Genomic DNA, 18651 nt, shown 5'->3' on the forward strand with positions numbered 1-18651 from the left:
TTTCAATTTCTTGAAACACTTTTCTTGTACAAAGAGTTTCAGTTTCATGAAGTCCACCTTCTCTGTTGTTTTCTTTTGTTGCTGGTGCTCTTGTGTCTTAGTCTGTGTGTGCTGCTGTAACAAAATGCCTTAGACTGGGTCCTTCATCAACAACAGAAATGTATTGCTCCCAGCTCTGGAGGCTGGGAAAACCAAGATCAAGGCTACTCCTGTCCGGGTGTGTCACCAGCAAAATCTGCCAAGCCCTTAACCTCCTCTGAAAGTTCCGTTCACCTCCTTGCTGAAGCCAAAACACAAAAACACAGGTCTATACATTGTGGCATAGACAACGCTGGGTGTGCTTGAGCGAGAGACCTTCTGCTGTATCTTAATCCTCACTGGACTTACCGAGAGTAACTGTATATTTTGTGGGGGTGGTGGGCTTTTTAAGCTATTTTTTAAATTGTAGTAAAACATATTTAACAATATTTGTCATTTTAACTCTTTTTAGGTACACAACCCAGTGTCATCAATTACATTCACAGTGTTGTGCAACCATCACCCCATCTATTTCCGAAATTTTTCCATCTCCCCCAATAGAAACTCTGTAAACGTCAATCAATGATTCCTCATTGCCTACTCCCCCCAGCTCCTGGTAACCTCTATCTGCTTCCTGTCTCTATGAATTTGCCTGTTCTAGATATTTCCTGTAAGTGGAATCATACAATATTTGTCCTTTTGTGTCTAGCTTCTTTCACTAGCATATTTTCAAAGTTCCTCCACGTTGTAGAAAGCAACAGTTTCCCTCTTGTTTCAGCTGGATAATGTTCCATGGAACGTATACGCCTCATTTTGTTCATCCGTTCATCATTTGATGGACATTTGGGTTGTTTCAACCTTTTGGCTATTGTGAACGATGCTGCAATGAACATTGGCTTACTGTTCTCTGAGACCTTGTTTTCAATTCGTTGGCGTGTATACTTAAAAGTGGAAGTGCCGGGTCGGATGGTCGGCCCATGTTTAGCCTTGTGGGGAAACATCAAACTGCTTTCCACTGAGGCTGCGCCATCTCACATCCCCGCCCACAGCCTACGAGGGTTCCAACTTCGCCACACCCTCAGCAGCTATAGTTACGGTGTGTGCACTGCACACGGCCATCCTAGGAGGTGTGAGGTGTGACTTGTCACTCTGGTTTTTATTTTCATTTCTCTTACGATTAGTGAGGTTTGCGTTTCGTGTGTTTGTTAACCATTTGTATAGCTTCTGTGGAGAAATATCTGTTCAAGTCTTTTGCCCAGTTAATTGGGTTGAATATCTTTTAGTTGTTGGATTGTAGGAATTCTTTGTACATCCTACACTTTAAATCCTTATCAGATAAATGATTTGCAAACATTTTTCCCATTCTCTGGGCTACCCTTTGATGATGTCCTTTAATCTAAAAATTAAAAGGTTTTTTGGCCAGACACAGTGGCTCATGCCTGTAATCCCAGAACTTTGGGAGGTCGAGGCAGGAGGATCACCTGACATCAGGAGTTCGAGACCAGCCTGGCCAACATGGTGAAACCCCATCTCTACTAACAATATGAAAAATTAGCTGGGCATGGTGGCAGGCGCCTGTAATCCCAGCTACTCAGGAGGCTGAGGCAGGAGAATTGCTTGAGCCTGGGAGGCAGAGGTTGGAGTGAGCTGAAATCACACCACTGCACCCCAGCCTAGGGGACAGAGCGAGACTCCATCTCAAAAAAACAATAAAATAAATAAAAATTAAAAATTAAAATTAAAAGATTTTTATATTGGTCAAGTTCAGTTTATCTATTTTTCTTTTATTGCTTGTGCTTTGAGTGTCATACCTGAGAATCCACTGTGAAATCCAAGAATATTTACCCCTTTGTTTTAAGAGTTTTATGGTTTCGGTTCTTATATTTAATATTTAGGTCATTGATGCACTTTGGTTGGTTTGTGTGTGTGTGTGAGGTAGAAGTCTTTTTGTTTGTTTTGTTTATGGAAATCCTTATGCACCATTTGTTGAAGTGATTATTCTTCCCCCCAGTGAACGGACTTAGCAGCTGTGTTGCCTTCCCTGGATCCTTCCACGTTAGTCCCTGTTCTCCTTTTCAGACCATGGAAAAGCTCTCCTCCCTGTGGCCCATGAAACCTTTCAGGAATTTGATGGATCAGCTATCACATTCTCCGGGTCCCATCCCCAGTTTGCTTTCCTCCATGGAAAGAAGGAATATTTAATGAGCAGCTACTAAGTGCTAGACGAATGCATTTTTTCACTTCATATCACTACCCAGAAAAGTAAATACAATTATTATCACCATGTGATAAATGAGAAAAATGAGGCTCCCCAAGGTTAAGTAACCTCCCTGAGGTCACACAGCCAGACTGCAGAGTCCAGGGCCTTGTCCATATACCGAGTTAACCTGCCGGTTTGGGTTTTTTTCACTTCTTCCACCAGGACAAAATTTTGAGTTGTTTAGCATGTCTGCAGGGTAGAGGCCATTCTCCCAGCTCACTGAGGAAGAAGGTGTCCAGGGAACGCAGAGCTAGCAATGAGTCAGAGCTGAGGGGAGCACCAGGCCGGGGCCTGCCAAGGAGCGGGAGTGGATAGGGTTTCATTGGGTTCAAATTCTCCCTCCTAGCTGTGTGCACTGGGGCAAGTCAGGCCACCTCCCTGAACTTCCCATGCCTCATCTGTGAAATGTTTACAGATGGTGAAACTGGACTTTCATTCAAGATGGCAGACCAAATACACACAGAAACCATTCTTCAAACACTTAGCAATGACAGGAAATCACCAGGTGCACAAGAGACCACTGCAGAGGTGCCCAGAGACAAGGGTTGAAGCTCCCCACCCCCCACCCATTAGGAGGCTAGTACCAACGCAGAGCCCCCTAATGCATGAAGCCAAGAGCACAGGCTCTCATATACGGCCCTGACCAGGTACACATGCAACAAATATTCTGAAGAGACAGTGGATTCACAACCACTTCATGAAATTTCCACAAACTCCCCAACTGGAAGAATTTACATCTGAGGAAATAGAGAGTAATAGTGCAACCTTAAAAGGACTTTGCAAGAAACATATTAAAAACTCAAACAGAAAAAGAAGGGAATAAGAAGGGAAAAAAGAAGGGAAAAAGAAGGGAAAAAGAAGGCTGGGTGCAGTGGCTCATGCCTGTAATCTCAACACTTTGGGAGGCTGAGGCAGGTAAATCACCTGAGGTCAGAAGTTCAAGACCAGCCTGACCAATATGGTGAAACCCCATTCTACTAAAAATACAAAACTTAGCTGGGCATGGTGGCGGGTGCCTGTAATCCCAGCTACCTGGGAGGCTGAGGCAGGAGAATTGCTTGAACCCGGGAGGTGAAGATAGCAGTGAGCCGAGATAGCACCACTGCACTCCAGCCTGGGCAACGAGAGCAAAACTTTATCTCAAAGCAAAAAAATAACAGGACACTATGAGACAAAAGCAGGCAGATATAAAAAAGAACCAGGAGCTTAGGTGTGAAAAGTATCGTTGCTAGAATTAAACTCCACAGAAGGGAAACTAGAGAGCCAGAGGTGGGAGGGATTTAACAAGGCCACGTAGAATTTTAGTGGCAGCCTTGGAGCCAGAACCAAGGCCTAACTCAGGAGTTTGGTTCCGAGGAGGATGAATGTATGTGCTTTCTTCTCCCTTATTTTTCTTTTCCATTTCTCTCACTGAAATATAAGGTTGGTGCTGAGCTGAACACCACAGCCCCTTCCTAGATGAGAAACAGGCTTCCATGCCTTGATTGGGCAGGGCGGGACAAAGGGTTTTGCCTCAAGATGGAGAGCTAACAACCTCACTCCTCTAGAACGTGAATTAAACAGAACCTTAATGTCTACAGAAGAGTTTGTTAAATGAAGCCCAGAAAAGCTGCCAGTAGAGTTGCCTCTTACACAGTGGCCATGGGATGGTGATAGTAGGCATGCTGGGTTTGTAACTTAAGTCCTCAGAGCCTCGGTTTCCTCAACTGTAAAATGGGCTCCAGAGTCCCCACCCCAGGCAGATGTTTTCAGAATTAAACAGGAAGTTGTGTGTTCGAGGCACACAGCACATCAGAGTTGCCCCCCACAAATACCTTCCTGGGGCTTCACAGCCCTCTAATCTGAGCTCAGAGATACCCTAGACCAGGACAAAGCTATGGGCACGTGGGACCCCAGCCTCCAACAGAGAAGAGAGAAATTTGAAACCCTGAAGGGACAAAAGGTGATGGAAGCGGAACAGGAAACTGATTCACCACGTCCTCACCCATGTGGCCACAGGGCGGCCCACGCCCTTGGCCTTTTGCTCAGAGCAGAGGATGGGGCCTGAGAAGAGGCGAGCTCTGTCCTGGGTGTGAGGACAGCAAGAGGTGGCATCTGTCAAGCCGGCGCACATCTGAAAACTGTTCAACTTCGCCACTCACAAGAGAAATGCTAATTTGTCTTCATTTACACAATGAGATATTTTTCCCACCTAAAATTCAAAAATGTTTTTAAAATGGTAAAACCCAATGCTGGAAAGCCATGGACCTGGTAGATGGGGATGTTAGTTGCTTCCTGGCCAAGCAATCAGGAAATATGAACCAACGAGGATGTGACTCGCCTCCCATCTTGATCACCGCACCAGGCCCCCTGTTTTCCTCCCATGTCCAAACTCAGCCTTCCAGCCCCACAAAACCTGTGTTTCCAGAAGGACATTCTCTCCCACTACACACCATTCCTGCTCCCTGGGATACTTTCCTTACCTCGTCCCCAACCAATGTCACTCACCCTTCAGAACTCAGCTAAGGCGTGCTCTCCTACAGGAAGCCCACCAGATTGGCCCCTCTCAGCTGGCTCAGGAGCTTCTCTGGACCTCCAGGGCCCAGTGGGCTGCCACCATGCCAGTGGTTATCACCCTGGGCCCGTGGGCCTCATGACACACACGTCTGAAATAGGCCCATGATTGATAGAGGAGGAGTGAGGTATCTGGAGGAAGGGGTATGGTCTTGGAATGGTGAAGGGAATGGGGGTCCAGGTTGGTGTCAACAGTTGGAACACCTTTCTGAGAATTGTAACTCACTTACCAGCCCAGGCTGTCTTGAGAGGTAATGGATGAGCTGCCCATCACAGGAGGTGTGCAAGCAGTGATCAGAAACTGCGTCCCTCAGCCCCTCTCCTTCGTACCCCGGAAGCCTGGGCGGGGAGGTTTCCCAGCGGACATCAGCCAGCGGGACGGGAGGTTTCCTAATGGATATCACCGGAGGGGACGGGAGCTTTCCTAGTGGATATCACCGGAGGGGACGGGAGCTTTCCTAGAGCACATCACCCGGGGTGGCGGGGAGGGGAGGACGGGGAATTTTCCAGGCAGCGGCAGCAGTGAATGCAGAGGCCCAGAGGGAGGGCGAAGGGGCTTGGTCAGAGCCGCCAGGAGGAAAGATCCTGCAAGCACCTTGCAGGGGAGTGCTGGGAGGGAAACTGAAGTAGGGCTTGCAGGACTGAAATAATGTCCTCTGGAATGTGTCTAGACTTGCTGGCTCCTTGCTTCTAGCCCTCCTAGGCTCCTAGATCGATTGTATCCCCATTATCTCAAGTAGCAGAACATGTTCCCTATAAATGCTAAACCATCACAGCTGTAAATCATGCGCTGAATGCAACGTGTCCTTTTGACCTCCACATTCTCACCACCTGTTTCTTTGTGGGATTATCAATAATACCGTGGGCTCCCAGAGCGCAGGGCCTTGGCAGCCTCCAGGATCGCGACGGCCCCCTGGTGTCCTATCTTTATCCCTCAGGCTGTCTTTTTCTCAATTCTTTGACTCTGCCAGACTTTGTCACCCTCACGACCTGGCGTTGGGTCTGCTCAGCCCAACAGGGGACAGGAATGGGGACCTGGAGGTGAGGGCCTGAGGTCGTGCCGCTGGCGGAAAAGAGCTGTCCAGAGGGGAGGCAGGAGGTGAGGGCAGGATTGACCCCAGCTGGCCCCGGCCTGGGGGAACATCGCCTTCTGGAGGGTGCTCTGCGGAACTGCACCCTCTTTCACTGGTTCCTCACCGGACATTTCTGGGGGGCCCGTTAGCGTCCCCAGTGTACTTGACACCTAGAGGACCATTTTGTAATGCCTCCTTCTTATAAAATAAAATTACTTTCAGCAAGAATGATGACATGAAACAAATAATAATGATGACCACAAAAGAAAGTCACAATTTATTTGCTGTCCGATATATTTTACATAATAATGTAAGTCATTGTTCAGCGACTCACGAGTGAATTTTAATAAAACGGAACTGTCTGCAAACCAGATGATTTAAGAAACCACTAAATTAACTGATGTAATTTTTCTTCATTCATTATTTTTTAAAACAATTTAAAAAGAATGTTTGCATTTTGGTATTTTTCAAGTTCAGTAATACAGTTTATGTGGGAGCTAATACGTGCATCCACCAAGGAAAAACGGTCTCTCTCAGGATTTGCAAGGCACCCCTGGGGTGGTGAAGACCCCATCTGGATGGGGGAGGGGGGTTAGCATCGGTTAAAATCGATCCAGGTGATCCGAACGTGCACCTGGCATGGAGCACATCCGTCTTCACCCAGGCAGGGGAGCTGGGCTCAGCCGGGCACACAGCCCTTGGGCCCACACCCACCTGGCCTCAGGTTCCCCACTCCACCCCAGCCCCTCACTCACATGAAGGTGCCCCTAGGTTGGAGAGTGGGACCCAGCTCCGTCTTCCCGGGGGTCCCTTCCAGGCTCAGTCCACACAAGAACAGTCACCTCCCTGCACTTTTCATAACCCACTCCTCCCCTGGCACCTACCCTCACCCCGGAAAAGATGAGGGCGCTCAGACAAGAGGGAAGTTGAGTTTATTCTGGTTATCTACACCTGACCACCGAGGACACCCAGGCTCCAGGGTCAGGGCCCAGAGGAAGGCATCCGTGTAAGCAACGCCCTCAGCTCAGGGCCCTCTGGGAGCCACCAGCCCAGGCTGCACGGCCCCACCCTCCGGGGCCTCCCTGCTCCGTAGCCAGACAGGACAGGGGTCAGGCAGGGAATGCAAGGCCAGCACGGCCGGAGATGCCCCTACCACAGCCCAGCTGTGTGTGGAGACAACCAAGCAGGGCTCAGCCGGGCTGCAGGGCCTGGGGTGGGACCGAGGCAGGGGAAGAGCCGGCGTGGAGGGCTGCAGGCCCTGGGCGGTGGGAGCTCAGGCACAGGCAGCCTCGGCCTTCTGTGCGCAGCCCGGGGACCCCTCCGCTTTGCTGGCCAGGCTGTAGTAACAGGCCCGCATGCGCTGCTCCACGGTCAGGAAGTCGGGGCGATCCTCCCACCTGTGGGGGTGGGGTACATCCAGGCTGCTGACCACACACCCAGGACCCAGCTTCACTATAGGGTGGGCATGCACAGTGCTTGGCTGAGGTAGACTTTCGGGGCTCAGAGAGTCAGCAGGCTGTTGGGGTGGTGGGACATTGGGTGGTGGAGAGGCCTCTGGGGTGTGAGAGCGTTGGGCGATGCCACACAGCCTAAGAGGCAGAGCTGCCCACACACAGGGTGCTGGGATGACCCTCTACTGAGCGTTAACCAGTGACGACTCAGGGGACTGAGTGGACTTGGTGTCAGAGTGGCAGCTATTGACCATGGGGACCTGGGATACAGAAAGCTAATGCTTTGCGCGTGCACCTGTGGCCAGGGTATCAGTGGGCTGGGCGAGGGCTTAGACGAGAGGGAGTGTGAGGCTGGTGAGCAGCAGAAGCCTGGAGCATGGCAGTGGGTCTGGCCAGTGGGGAGCTGCAGTATTAATGGTACTGAGCATGGGGTATCCATGGACTGTGTTGGGGTGCTAGGTGCTAGCCTCTTTGGCTACTGGGGTGTGGTACCCTGGGTGTTTCCTGATGGAGGTCGAATTAACACGTATCACAGGAGGGTAGACCGGCCAGGTAGGGTGTTTATCTGTTGGGCTGCTTGGGTATTTGGGTGTCAGTGTCCTAAGTGCTGGCCGGTGGGGAGTCGTGCGTTAGAGTGTCCACACGTTGCATGGGCAGTCTAGGGCGTCTGCTTGTTTGGGTGTGTGTTGCCTGTTGTCTGATGGGAAGTTGGGATATTGATGGTGTTAGGAGTTGAGATGTTTGAAGGTTGGGCTTCCACCAGGCAGAGGTAGGGCTGGAACAGATGAGAATTTGGTACCTGAGTGCTCGCCTGTCTGGTAGCTGGGTGCTGCATGCTGGCTGGTGGGGACTGGGGTGGTGGGTACTGGAGAACCGTCTCATGCCCCGAGTGTCAGTGTCATAGGTTGAGTAGCAGAGTATGGATGTGTTTGTGTGTTGCAGGGTCCATGTGTTGAGTGATGACTGAGGTTTTAGATGCTGAGGCACAGGCCCCCAGGTGGGGTGGCAGGGCAGGGCACACTGGAGCAGGACAGCAAACCCTGGTGTGTCAGAGAGCTGTGGTGGGGGGGAGGGTAGGGGGTGGCTGCAAGGGCCATGAACTGGGTGAAGGGCTTTGGGTGGGATGGCATTATGTCGACATCAAGTCATCCGGCACCAGGACGTCCCAGGGGTCAGCCCGGCCGGGTCCCCACCCCACCGGCACTCACTTGTAGATCCAGCAGTCGCTCATGAGTTCGTACAGTTCAGGCGGACACTCTGATGGGCACTCCATCCGCTTGCCCTGCTCGATGAAGGCCATGACCTCCGGCCCTTTCATCTTCTGCTCAAACCAGGGCCGACACACCTGTGAGTGACCAGGGTCCTCCTCCTCCTCCCCCTCCCCACCGCACTGCCCACCCGCCTCTGCCCGCGCCTGCCTTGTAGGGCTTCTGGCCGTAGGACAAGGCCTCCCACATGGTGACCCCGTAGCTCCAGACATCGCTGCGGCTGGAGAACTTGCGGAAGTTGATGCACTCGGGTGCGTACCACTTGAGCGGCCACTTCCCTGCTGAGCGGGCCTGGGGAGGGGGAGATGCTGCCGGGTCAGGGCTCGGGGACCCTCTACCCACCCAGCCTGTCCACGCGGGCATCACAGGGCAGAGGCTCACGGTGTAATAACTGTCATCGGCGCCCAGTGCTTTGGAGAGGCCGAAATCGCTGATCTTGGCGTAGTGCCGGTTAACCAGCAGGACGTTGCGGGCCGCCAGGTCACGGTGCACGAAGTTCTTCTCCTCCAGGTACTTCATCCCCATGGACACCTGGTGCAGCAGCTCGGCCACATTGCTCACGGGGATCTCCTCCCTGGGGTGGCGGGGAAGGCGGGGTCAGCTGGGAGACCAGCCAAGTTCCCAGGGGCAAAGCACGCTTCTCTGACCCAGCTGGGCATAAGCCAGGTGACCATGTGTTCAAAAACGCTTATTGAGTACCCGCTGGGGACACAGCGGTGAACAAAACAGGCAAAACGCCTGCCTTCATCCAGTCTCGAGGTTTTAGGGATCACCCACACGCCATGACTCCCAAGTCTAGACCTCTGCCTGCACTCCTGATGTGCTGAGGTCTCACAGGCATCTCAAAGATAATGTGGCCTGATTGTCCCCGTCCCCACGTGCACACCCACGTGGCTCCTCCACTGTCCTCTCCAGCAGCTCCTCTTTCTCTCACACCCAATCTGTCAGCAAACCCTGGCAGTTCTGCCATCAGAATCTCCCCAAAACCCACCGCACTCCTCGCCTCTGCCTCTGCCTCTGCCACCAGGAGGCAGCCACGGCACCACTCACCTGGACCCCCAGGCAGGAACCGTCAGGTCCGCCCAGGCCCTTGTTCCCTCCTCACTGTCTCCCACTGTCTCCTCCTCGCTGCCCCTGAGCCAGGTCCTTCCCACACATGCATGCGTGCAGGTGTGTGTCCACCATGCCCAGGTGGAGCCCGGGCCCACCCACCCGATGGCTGGCCCCACCCGGTGCTCACTTCTTGCCGGCCAGGAACTTGTGCAGCGGCCCACTGCCAGCCATCTCCATGACCAGCATGAGGGCCTCAGCCTGGCAGACACCAATGAGCCGCACGATATAGGGGTTGTCCAGCTGGTGCATGATCTGTGCCTCGCGCATCATCTCCTCCGTGTCCGCCTTCTCCGTGCCCTGCTTCAGCACCTTGATGGCCACGTCAATCTGCTTCCTGCTCGACCCGGCCACGGGAGGCGTGTGGGCAAGGGGCACCGGCCCTGCTCGGCCCCACACCCCCACCCACCCATCTCTCTTCTCCCTTGAGTTGTGCGGTAGACAACTGCGGTCGCCACCCAGGTTGGGACCCAGGCGCTCAATGTCCCTGCGGCCGGGAGTGTCTGCTGAGAACAGCTCCCAGCCGGGTTGCTCACGGGGAACGGCCCATTGCCAAAAGGAATCCAAAGTGACACCTTCCCCAGGGGCAGCCTGTCGGGGCCAGTGGACTCACGGATCGGGGACCCCACTGCAGCTCCGCTGGGTTGGGTAACTGCAGCTCAGCCAGCTCCCTCTGCCCAGGCCTACATCCCACCCCCGTCAGGTGTCCCGAGCTCTCTCAGGGAATCCTCCAGTGTGCAATGTCCTGCCCCAGAGTCTGTTTCCCAGGCAAACTGCTGTGAGACAGACATCCCGGCTCCCACCCCACAGCCTGGTGAAGCTGCTCCCCTCTGTCCCCATGCGGCGGAGCCCCCACCACGGCAGGGGCGGCCATACTTGCGCATGCGGTACACGCCCTGGCGCACTGAGCCAAAGTTGCCGCAGCCAAGTTCAATGTCGGCTATGAGGAGGTTATCGCGCTTCAGGAAGAGCTTCTTGTCCTTGAGCTCCTCTGGGTCGCTGTAGGGGCTCTCATACACGCTGGTGTCCATGGGCATCGGCCGCGGTTTCTCTGGGGACGTTACGCGCGCTGGGCACACACAGCCGTACACTCCCAGGTCAGGGGCAGGGGCGTGGGGAGCAGGGCAGCCTCAGCCCCCACAAGCACCAGCCCCAGACAAGGGTGCAGTCCCTGGAGCATGCACAGGCAGGTGGGTGCCCATGCGTGTTCCTGCACATCCACACGCAGGCACTGGCATACACTCCTGGCCACAGCTGTGGGTGCACCGTGCGGCCACAGGAGGGTGGACTCTAGGGGCAGGTACATTGGTATCCACGTGGCACCGTTACTGTGCCAGCTGGGGTGTGCATGTGTGTGCATTCGTACGTGTACACCTATGGCCAGACCTGTCCCTGTCTGCGTATGCAGCACACAACCACATTTACAAGGCCTCCGAAGGTGAGCTTCTGGGTGTACATGTAACTATGTATCTTCTCGGTGCACACACATGTTCAGGTCTGCACCCACCCATGAGACACAGGAGCACCCGCAACATTTTAGGAATATGAGCTCTGGGGTCCATCCTGGGTTCACATCCCGTCCCCACCACTGCCTCACATCCCCGTAGACAGAGCCCTCCCTCTCTCATCTGTAAAGTGAGGGTAATCACCATAGCCACTTCATAAGGCATGTCAGGAGGGCTCGGTGGCTCATACACACAGTGACCTCGGAACGTGACTGACACGTAGTAGGCGCTCAACAAACGTGTGTCTGGGGAGCCCCAGGCTGGGCCAGGTGTGCTCCCTGCACGTCAGTACACACTGGGACGTACGTGCGCACAGGCAGGCGTGATGGGCATGCGCATGTGTGTCACAGGGGTTAACCAAGCCAACTGCCACAGCCTGGCCCGGCCCAGCCCACGGCATCCCCGTGAAACCCCACATCCCTGACAGGGACCCTGCTCTCGGCTTGGCATGAGCCCCAACCCACACCCCACCTCTGCCCGCTCACCTGGCTCAGGGGTGTATCCATCTGAGTTGAGGGTGTCGATCCGTCTCTGAGGCTAAAGGCCACAGAGTCAGCAAGGCCTGAGCTGGGGACATCCATCCCCTCTCAGGAGACCCATGGCCACTGAGGACTCCCAGAGACAGTGGCGAGACAGCCTCTTCTGCTCCAGAGGCACCCCAGCCTCCACCCCAGCCTCCCCCACAGCCACCCCCCAGCTCCGTCCCCAAGGCCACACTCCAGGTGCCCCCAACTCACGTGAGTGAACGTGGATGGGTGGGCTGGGAGCGTGGGAGCAGCAGCCCCTGGGGGAGCAGAAGGGCCAGTGAGGGCTGGGGGCCAGGTCTCCTGCCGCCCTGCCCACCGCCCGCCCGCCCGCTGCAGGCACCTGAGGCGCTGCTGGCACTGCTGTTGGGACAGGCCTCCTTCAGGCAGTAGATGAGCCCGTCCGCCTTCAGCTTCAGATACTCCACCAGCTGCAGGGAGCAGGCAGCTGGCAGAGGCTCCTCTCCTCCCCAGAGCCCGGCACCCCATGGGATCACACCATCTCCCAGAACAAGCTGCACGGGCGGCCTACCTGCCAGAGCGTGTCAAACTTGGTGCCCTCGGGAATGCAGTACTTGCCCGCCTTGTCTTGGCTGATGAGGTAGTGGTACACCGTCTTCCCATAGATGAGGGACAGGGCATACGTGCCCTGCTCCTTCCGCGGCCTCAGCCTGGCAGGGGAAGGGAAGGGATGTAACCCCTAGAGCCACCTGGGGGCCTCCTACCGTGCCCCGGTTCCCCCCACACACACCCTATGGGCTCCACACCCAGGAGCCTTGCAGAGAAGCTGCAGGGACTGGGGAAGCCAGGCCAGGCCCCCATCGCCTCCAGATCTGCTGATGATGGGCTAAGTGGCAGAGGGCGGTGGAGGGGCCATGGCTGTGTACCCAGGAAAATGCACAGTCCTCCAAGAGCCAAGAGATGGCCATTCACAGGGAATACCTGACCACCCGCAGTGGACACTCAGCCATGGAGGAGGGGGACACCCATCCACTGGGGAACACCTGGTCCCCCATGGCTGAACACTTGGCCATCCATGGCCAGACACTTGCCATCCACAGGGAGAGAGCCATCCACAGGCACTCATTGAGGGTACACTTGGCCACACAGTCAGCCAACCATGGGGGGCACTTGGTCTTCTACGACAGACACAGAGCCTTCAACAGGTGGGCCTAGCACCATTCTCCTGGGGAGAGAAAGCCTTTTCCACCTAGACCCACACAGGTACAGGTAGGTGCAGCTTCATGACCAGCTCACAGGGCAGCCTGTGCAAATCAGAACAAGTCACTTTCTCATCACAAGACTGACCAGTTCCATAACAGATGGACCTTTCCTAGAATGAGACCCTCAATTGCTTTCTGCTGGAATTTTGTCACAATAAATATATAAATCTTCCATGTCTGTGATGGGAATTGAGCCCCTCAAAGGTGGTGTGCTTGTGGGGTGAGAAACTGTCCCCTCATCCCCTCCAGCCCTGAGTACACACACATCCCGCATACACACAGACCAACTTAGTATCAGACACTGGCGCCTCGCATGAAGCCCCACAGTGACACCAGTCAGCATCCCCCACAAAACAGTTTTGTCTGGGGTCACTGGCACAAGCCTCTACTGCAGGATCAAGTGTAGCTTTCCAGTGAGGAGGGAGGGCAGCTGGCCCCAGGGAAGCTGTGGAGGGCAAAAGCAGCCAGCTCCTGACCTCAGGGATTGCACTGCCCTACAGAAGAGCCCTTGGGATGGCCTGTGAGCTGCACCCTCCAAGGTGCAAATTCTCAGACCGGGCCTGACCCTGCCTGTGGGTGTTCATTCACTGGACAAGACTTTACGGACTGTGGACCACAGGCCAGGCACTGTTCTGAGTGCAGGGATACGGCAGTGAGCAAGGCAGCCGTGGGCCCACCTTGCAATGAGGCCCTTCCTTAGGAAATGTCCCCTGAGTGAGGCAGAGAGGTCCAGCTGTGACCATCCCCTCCATTCCTGGACAGCATGTTCCTCAAAGAACAGCGCAGTGAACGGTGGGGCAGTTCCCAGGCTAGCCCACAACAGTCTGGAGACAATGTGGAGAGATGGGAAATCAAGGCAGGGGGCAATGAGGGCACACAAAAGGGCAAGGAAGAGAAACCTGCCACAAATTAGGAAACAAACGTCCCACAGAGACATGAGGCTGGGACAGCAGATGCAACGCCATCACGTGAAACCCCACAGTGACACCAGTCAACATCTCCCACAGAACATTTCTATTTTGAGTCACTGGCACAAGCTCCTGTTAAGTGCAGCTTTCCAGTGAGGAGGGAGGGCTGTTGGCCCTGGGGGTCTCGGAGCTGTGGCAGTCAGAGGCAGCTGGCAGGCTGGCCAGGAGGTGATGGTCTCCAGGGACTGTGAGAAGTGAAAACACCTCCTAAGGGTCACAACCTGAAGTTTTAAACTGACAACGGAGACTCGATGCCAAGTCACTCTCCAACAAACAGCAAATCTCCCCTCCCATCTCCCCTCCTCTGTCTCTTTCTTTGTTTTTTGTTTTTGTTTTTGTTTTTGTTTTTGTTTTTGTTTTGTTTGTTTGTTTTTGAGATGGAGTCTCACTCCACCGCCTGGGCTGGAGTACAGTGGCGCGATCTCGGCTCATCGCAAGCTCTGCCTCCCAGGTTCCGAGTAGCTGGGACTACAGGCGCCGCCACCACACCCAGCTAATTTTTTGTATTTTTAGTAGAGACGGGGTTTCACCGTGTTAGCCAGGATGGTCTCGATCTCCTGACCTCGTGATCCGCCCACCTTGGCCTCCTAAAGTGCTGGGATTACAGGTGTGAGCCACCGTGTCCGGCCCTCCGTCTGTCTCTTTCATTCTTTCTTCTGGAACTAATAATTTCCTCCCTGTTTATTTAAACTTCCGTGTGGAATATTGGAGACAAACAGCCACAATATTAGGGAGCTCTTCGCATCAATAGGTGGGGTCTCCTCCTCTGTCTCCTGAATCAGGGTTTGACCATGTGCCTTGCTAACAGGACATTAGCAAACATCACACAAGCAGAGACTTGAAAAGTAGTTGAGCATTGAGGTTGGCCTGCCCTCACTTGCTTTTCCTGGCAGCTCACCAAACACCATGGGAATGAGTCCAAGCTAGCCTGCTAGAGAAGGCCCATGGAGGAGAACCAAGGTGCCCCACATGAGTGGCCAATAGCCATTCATGTGAGTGAGGCCATCCCAGAGACCATCCAGCTCCAGCCAATCTTCCAGCTGGCTGTGGCCACATGAGTAAGCTCAAAAACCCAGCAGAAGAGGCACCCAGCTGAACTTAGCCCAAATTACCAAGCAAACCAGCCAAATTGACAAGTAAAACGAGAGTGAATAAATGACTGGTGTGTGTTTGTTTGAGACAGAGTTTTGCTCTTGTTGCCCAGGCTAGAGTGCAATGGTACGATCTTGGCTTACTGCAACCTCCACCTCCCGGATTCAAGCAATTCTCCTGCCTCAGCCTCCCGAGTAGCTGGGATCACAGGCATTCACCATCATACCCAGCTAATTTTTGCATTTTTAGTAGAGACAAGGTTTCACCATGTTGGCCAGGCTGGTCTCAAGCTCCTGACCTTAGGTGATCTGCCCGCCTCAGCCTCCCAAAGTGTTGAGATTACAGGTGTGAGCCACCACACCCAGCTGTAAATGACCACTGTTTTAAGCCACTACGTTTCAGGGTGTGAATACAGCACATTGTTACACAGGAAATGCTAACCAATACACTCTTTGGAAAGAGACACATGAGTTCATAAAGAGCAGCCGCAAATTCCCAGATAATAACCACACAGGCTAAGACATTGGTGTTATCACCACATATATTTCAGTACCATAAGTTCTACTTTATTTACCAAAAAAAAAAAGAAAATGCTAGATAGTGGCAGTTCTTTGTTCTTGCAGTTGGAACTTGTACTTAAGCCAGAAGTACAGGCTAAAAAATCAACTTGTATCTCTGCTCTTAAAATAATACGTAGAACCTTTAAGAGCTGCATCTGTCTCTGGTTCATGATTGTAAAACAAAAGAGCTACCATTTATTTATTAAGATATTGGTTCTAAATTCTTCACATATTTGTCCTATAATCACAGCACTCCCCACAAAGTAGGTAATATTGTTATCTCCATTTTGCAGATGAAGAAACTGAGGCACAAGATTATGTATCTTGCCTAAACTGCAGAGTTGGTAAGAGGTGGGAAGTAGAGCCAGGATTCAAATGCATTTCTGACTGTACAGTTAATTGCTACCTAGGACTAACACCCAGCTCTGTCACAGATTATCTGTGAAACCCTGAATAAACTGCTAATCCTCGCTGGGCTTCGGTTTCCTTATGTATAAAATGAGATAACTGGTCTAAATCATAACTTCTTGACCTGAAACGGGTTTGAAGGACGAGGTTCAGGACCAACCATGATCTTGTATAACTGTCTGCAAAGTCCTTGAGGTGAATATGTTTTGGGGGATTGTGAAAGGGGCAGTCAGTAGGATTCCAAAGAGGTCTGCGGTCCAGGAGAGGATAAGAAACACTTGACAGGCCAGGTGTGGTGGCTCATGCCTGTAATCCCAGCACTTTGGGAGGCCGAGGTGGGCGGATCACCTGAGGTCAGGAGTTTGAGACCAGCCTGGCCAACATGGCAAAACCCTGTCTCTACCAAAAACACAAAAATTAGCCGGGCGTGGTGGTGCACGCCTGTGGTCCCAGCTACTCAGGTAAGCTGAGGCAGGAGAATCACTGAACCCGGGGGACAGAGGTTGCAGTGAGCTGAGATTGCACCAGTGCACTCCAGTCTGGGTGACAGAGCAAGACTCCGTCTCAAAAAAAGAAACACTGGACAATGTACTCTCTTAAAGGCCCTTTCCAGGGCAAGTTTCTTTTCGAGTCAAATCAGCCAATTCCATAAAATGCTGCCAATAACACAGAAACAGGCCAGCGTTGGCAGCGCACAGGCTTGGGTACAATTCCATCCGTTCTTCGGCAACTATGAACTGTGCTCAACGGTAAGCATGGTCCTGGTCTTCACTCCAGGCCTGAGTGGCACATGTCTTTCTCTCACACCCTGAGCCCTGAGAAAGCTGTTACAGACTTCAGGAACCGCAAGAAGAAGCTCTCACAGTTTCTGTCCAAAGCGTGCCTTGCCTAATTTTCCAGGAGCTGGGTTCCTTGTAGCTGCTTCTGGTCTCTTGACATTTACCCAGAATGGTCACTGTCCCTCATACCACTGTGCCAGCTGTTTCTGGACCTCACTGCCAGCCATAGGCTCTATGTCATGCCCAGATGCTGGGCATCTCTCCTTCCTAGCCACACCCTCCCACCTCCAACGCTGGTCCTATTTGCCTGGGAGACTGCACGCCAGTTTGACGTGCAGTGCACAGACAGCTGCTTAAAGCTGTTGACCCTGGCTCTCCTGAGACTCCTCTAATCTCAGTAGACTGGTTAACTCTAAGCCTGTCATGAGCTCTGCTGTGTTACACAAAAAGTGTTTGAACTTTTCCTTTGGGCAGTGAAACCTTTGCCACACAATACTGTATATGGAAGCCTAAGATAGCAAACAGATCAAAGCCAAGCTGCTGTTGTCATTCAAGTGGAATGGGGGCCCGAATCCCACCTGCTCAATCCTCCGCTCACTCTCCCACCCCCTAGAATCCTCTGTCACTCTCAGGAGGCTTTAGGGAATCGGGGGGAAATTTTTAAGCCATTACAGTGGCAGAATCATGACCTGTATGTGTGTGTGTGAGTGCAGGATGAAGACGAGAGATGGGGGCGGGGAGGGAAAGAGAATAAGAAAGGAAAACTAAGAAGAGAGACAGAGACTGCGGGGATGAAAAGCTACATTGGGGATGTAGGGGGAAACCAGAGTAGAAACTCAGATTATAAAATCAAAGACAGATGAATTTACATTTTATGAAGGAGAAAGCAGAGACAGGAGGAAAGAATCAGTTACATCAATAGGAAGGGCTTAGAGCCTTCTTTGTGTCCAGCCTGGGGAGAGCCCCTGGGCTCTCAGGCACCTGGGGTAGCATGTCTGGACGAGGGGGATATGAGCATGTGAGACGTGTGAGCTAATGTTAGTAACCTCTTGGCGAGGGTCACACCTGGGGTGGGGTGATGCAACATCTAGAGAAAGGTGGGTAACACCTGGACCAGCCATCACCATGTACTGCAAGACGGAGCCCTCCAGATGCAGCCCCTGCCCTCAGGCTGACAGTCCAAAAGAAAAGAGAGACAGCCCCCAACACCCATGTTCACAATGCCCATACCTTCATGACAACCCCCTTGGTCCAATCCTACAACCAACCTTTTGCAAAAATGGCTCCCTGCATTCCTCTCCCTTAGGGAGTCCCTTCCCTAGAGTGACTTTGGTTTTGGTCGTGTGACTTGCTTTGGCCAATAGGACATCGGTGACATTACAGAAACAAAAGCTTGAACTTGCCCTCTCCTCTCTGACTGATCTTGGGAACCCTGCGCCACCACCACACGAACAAGCCCCAGCTCCTTGCTGGATGATGACTCCACTGGGCCAGCTCATCCCCATCACCCAGGTGACACTGAGCCAATGGCCAGTCGTGTGAGTGTAACCATCCCAGCCTATTCAGGACCAGCCTAGATGACCCAAACCAGAACTGCTTAGTTAGCTCACAGAATCGGGAAGAGTAATAACTCATTTTGAGCCAATAAATCTTAGGGCTGTTTGTTACGTAGCAAAAGCTAACTGATACAAATGCAAAGGTTTCCTCTTAGAGATGGCCGGGCGCGGTGCCTCAAGCCTGTAATCCCAGCACTTTGGGAGGCCGAGACGGGCGGATCACGAGGTCAGGAGATCGAGACCATCCTGGCTAACAGGGTGAAACCCCGTCTCTACTAAAAAATACAAAAAACTAGCCGGGCG

At 53.0% G+C, this 18651-nt stretch overlaps 1 protein-coding gene across 2 annotated transcripts in view; it reads right to left on the reverse strand.

The window, feature by feature from the left end:
- Window positions 1-6817: 6817 nt before the first annotated feature.
- Window positions 6818-18651, reverse strand: part of ZAP70 (zeta-chain (TCR) associated protein kinase 70kDa) — a 14479-nt gene continuing 2645 nt past the window's right edge. Inside the window, exons 4-13 of one of the 2 annotated variants that reach the window (XM_011969627.1) lie at window positions 12295-12433; window positions 12106-12193; window positions 11976-12022; window positions 11724-11775; window positions 10610-10802; window positions 9864-10070; window positions 9005-9197; window positions 8774-8914; window positions 8564-8676; window positions 6818-7301 (exon numbers count right to left, since the gene is read on the reverse strand). In XM_011969627.1, coding sequence (XP_011825017.1) covers window positions 7178-7301; window positions 8564-8676; window positions 8774-8914; window positions 9005-9197; window positions 9864-10070; window positions 10610-10802; window positions 11724-11775; window positions 11976-12022; window positions 12106-12193; window positions 12295-12433 — 1297 coding nt within the window. In that variant the 3' untranslated portion in view covers window positions 6818-7177. The remainder of the gene's footprint in view (window positions 7302-8563; window positions 8677-8773; window positions 8915-9004; window positions 9198-9863; window positions 10071-10609; window positions 10803-11723; window positions 11776-11975; window positions 12023-12105; window positions 12194-12294; window positions 12434-18651) is intronic. The other variant, XM_011969628.1, reaches the window with a different exon arrangement.

This window comes from Mandrillus leucophaeus, unplaced genomic scaffold, assembly GCF_000951045.1.
Source record: "Mandrillus leucophaeus isolate KB7577 unplaced genomic scaffold, Mleu.le_1.0 Scaffold9, whole genome shotgun sequence".
NCBI classification, from domain to species: domain Eukaryota; kingdom Metazoa; phylum Chordata; class Mammalia; order Primates; family Cercopithecidae; genus Mandrillus; species Mandrillus leucophaeus.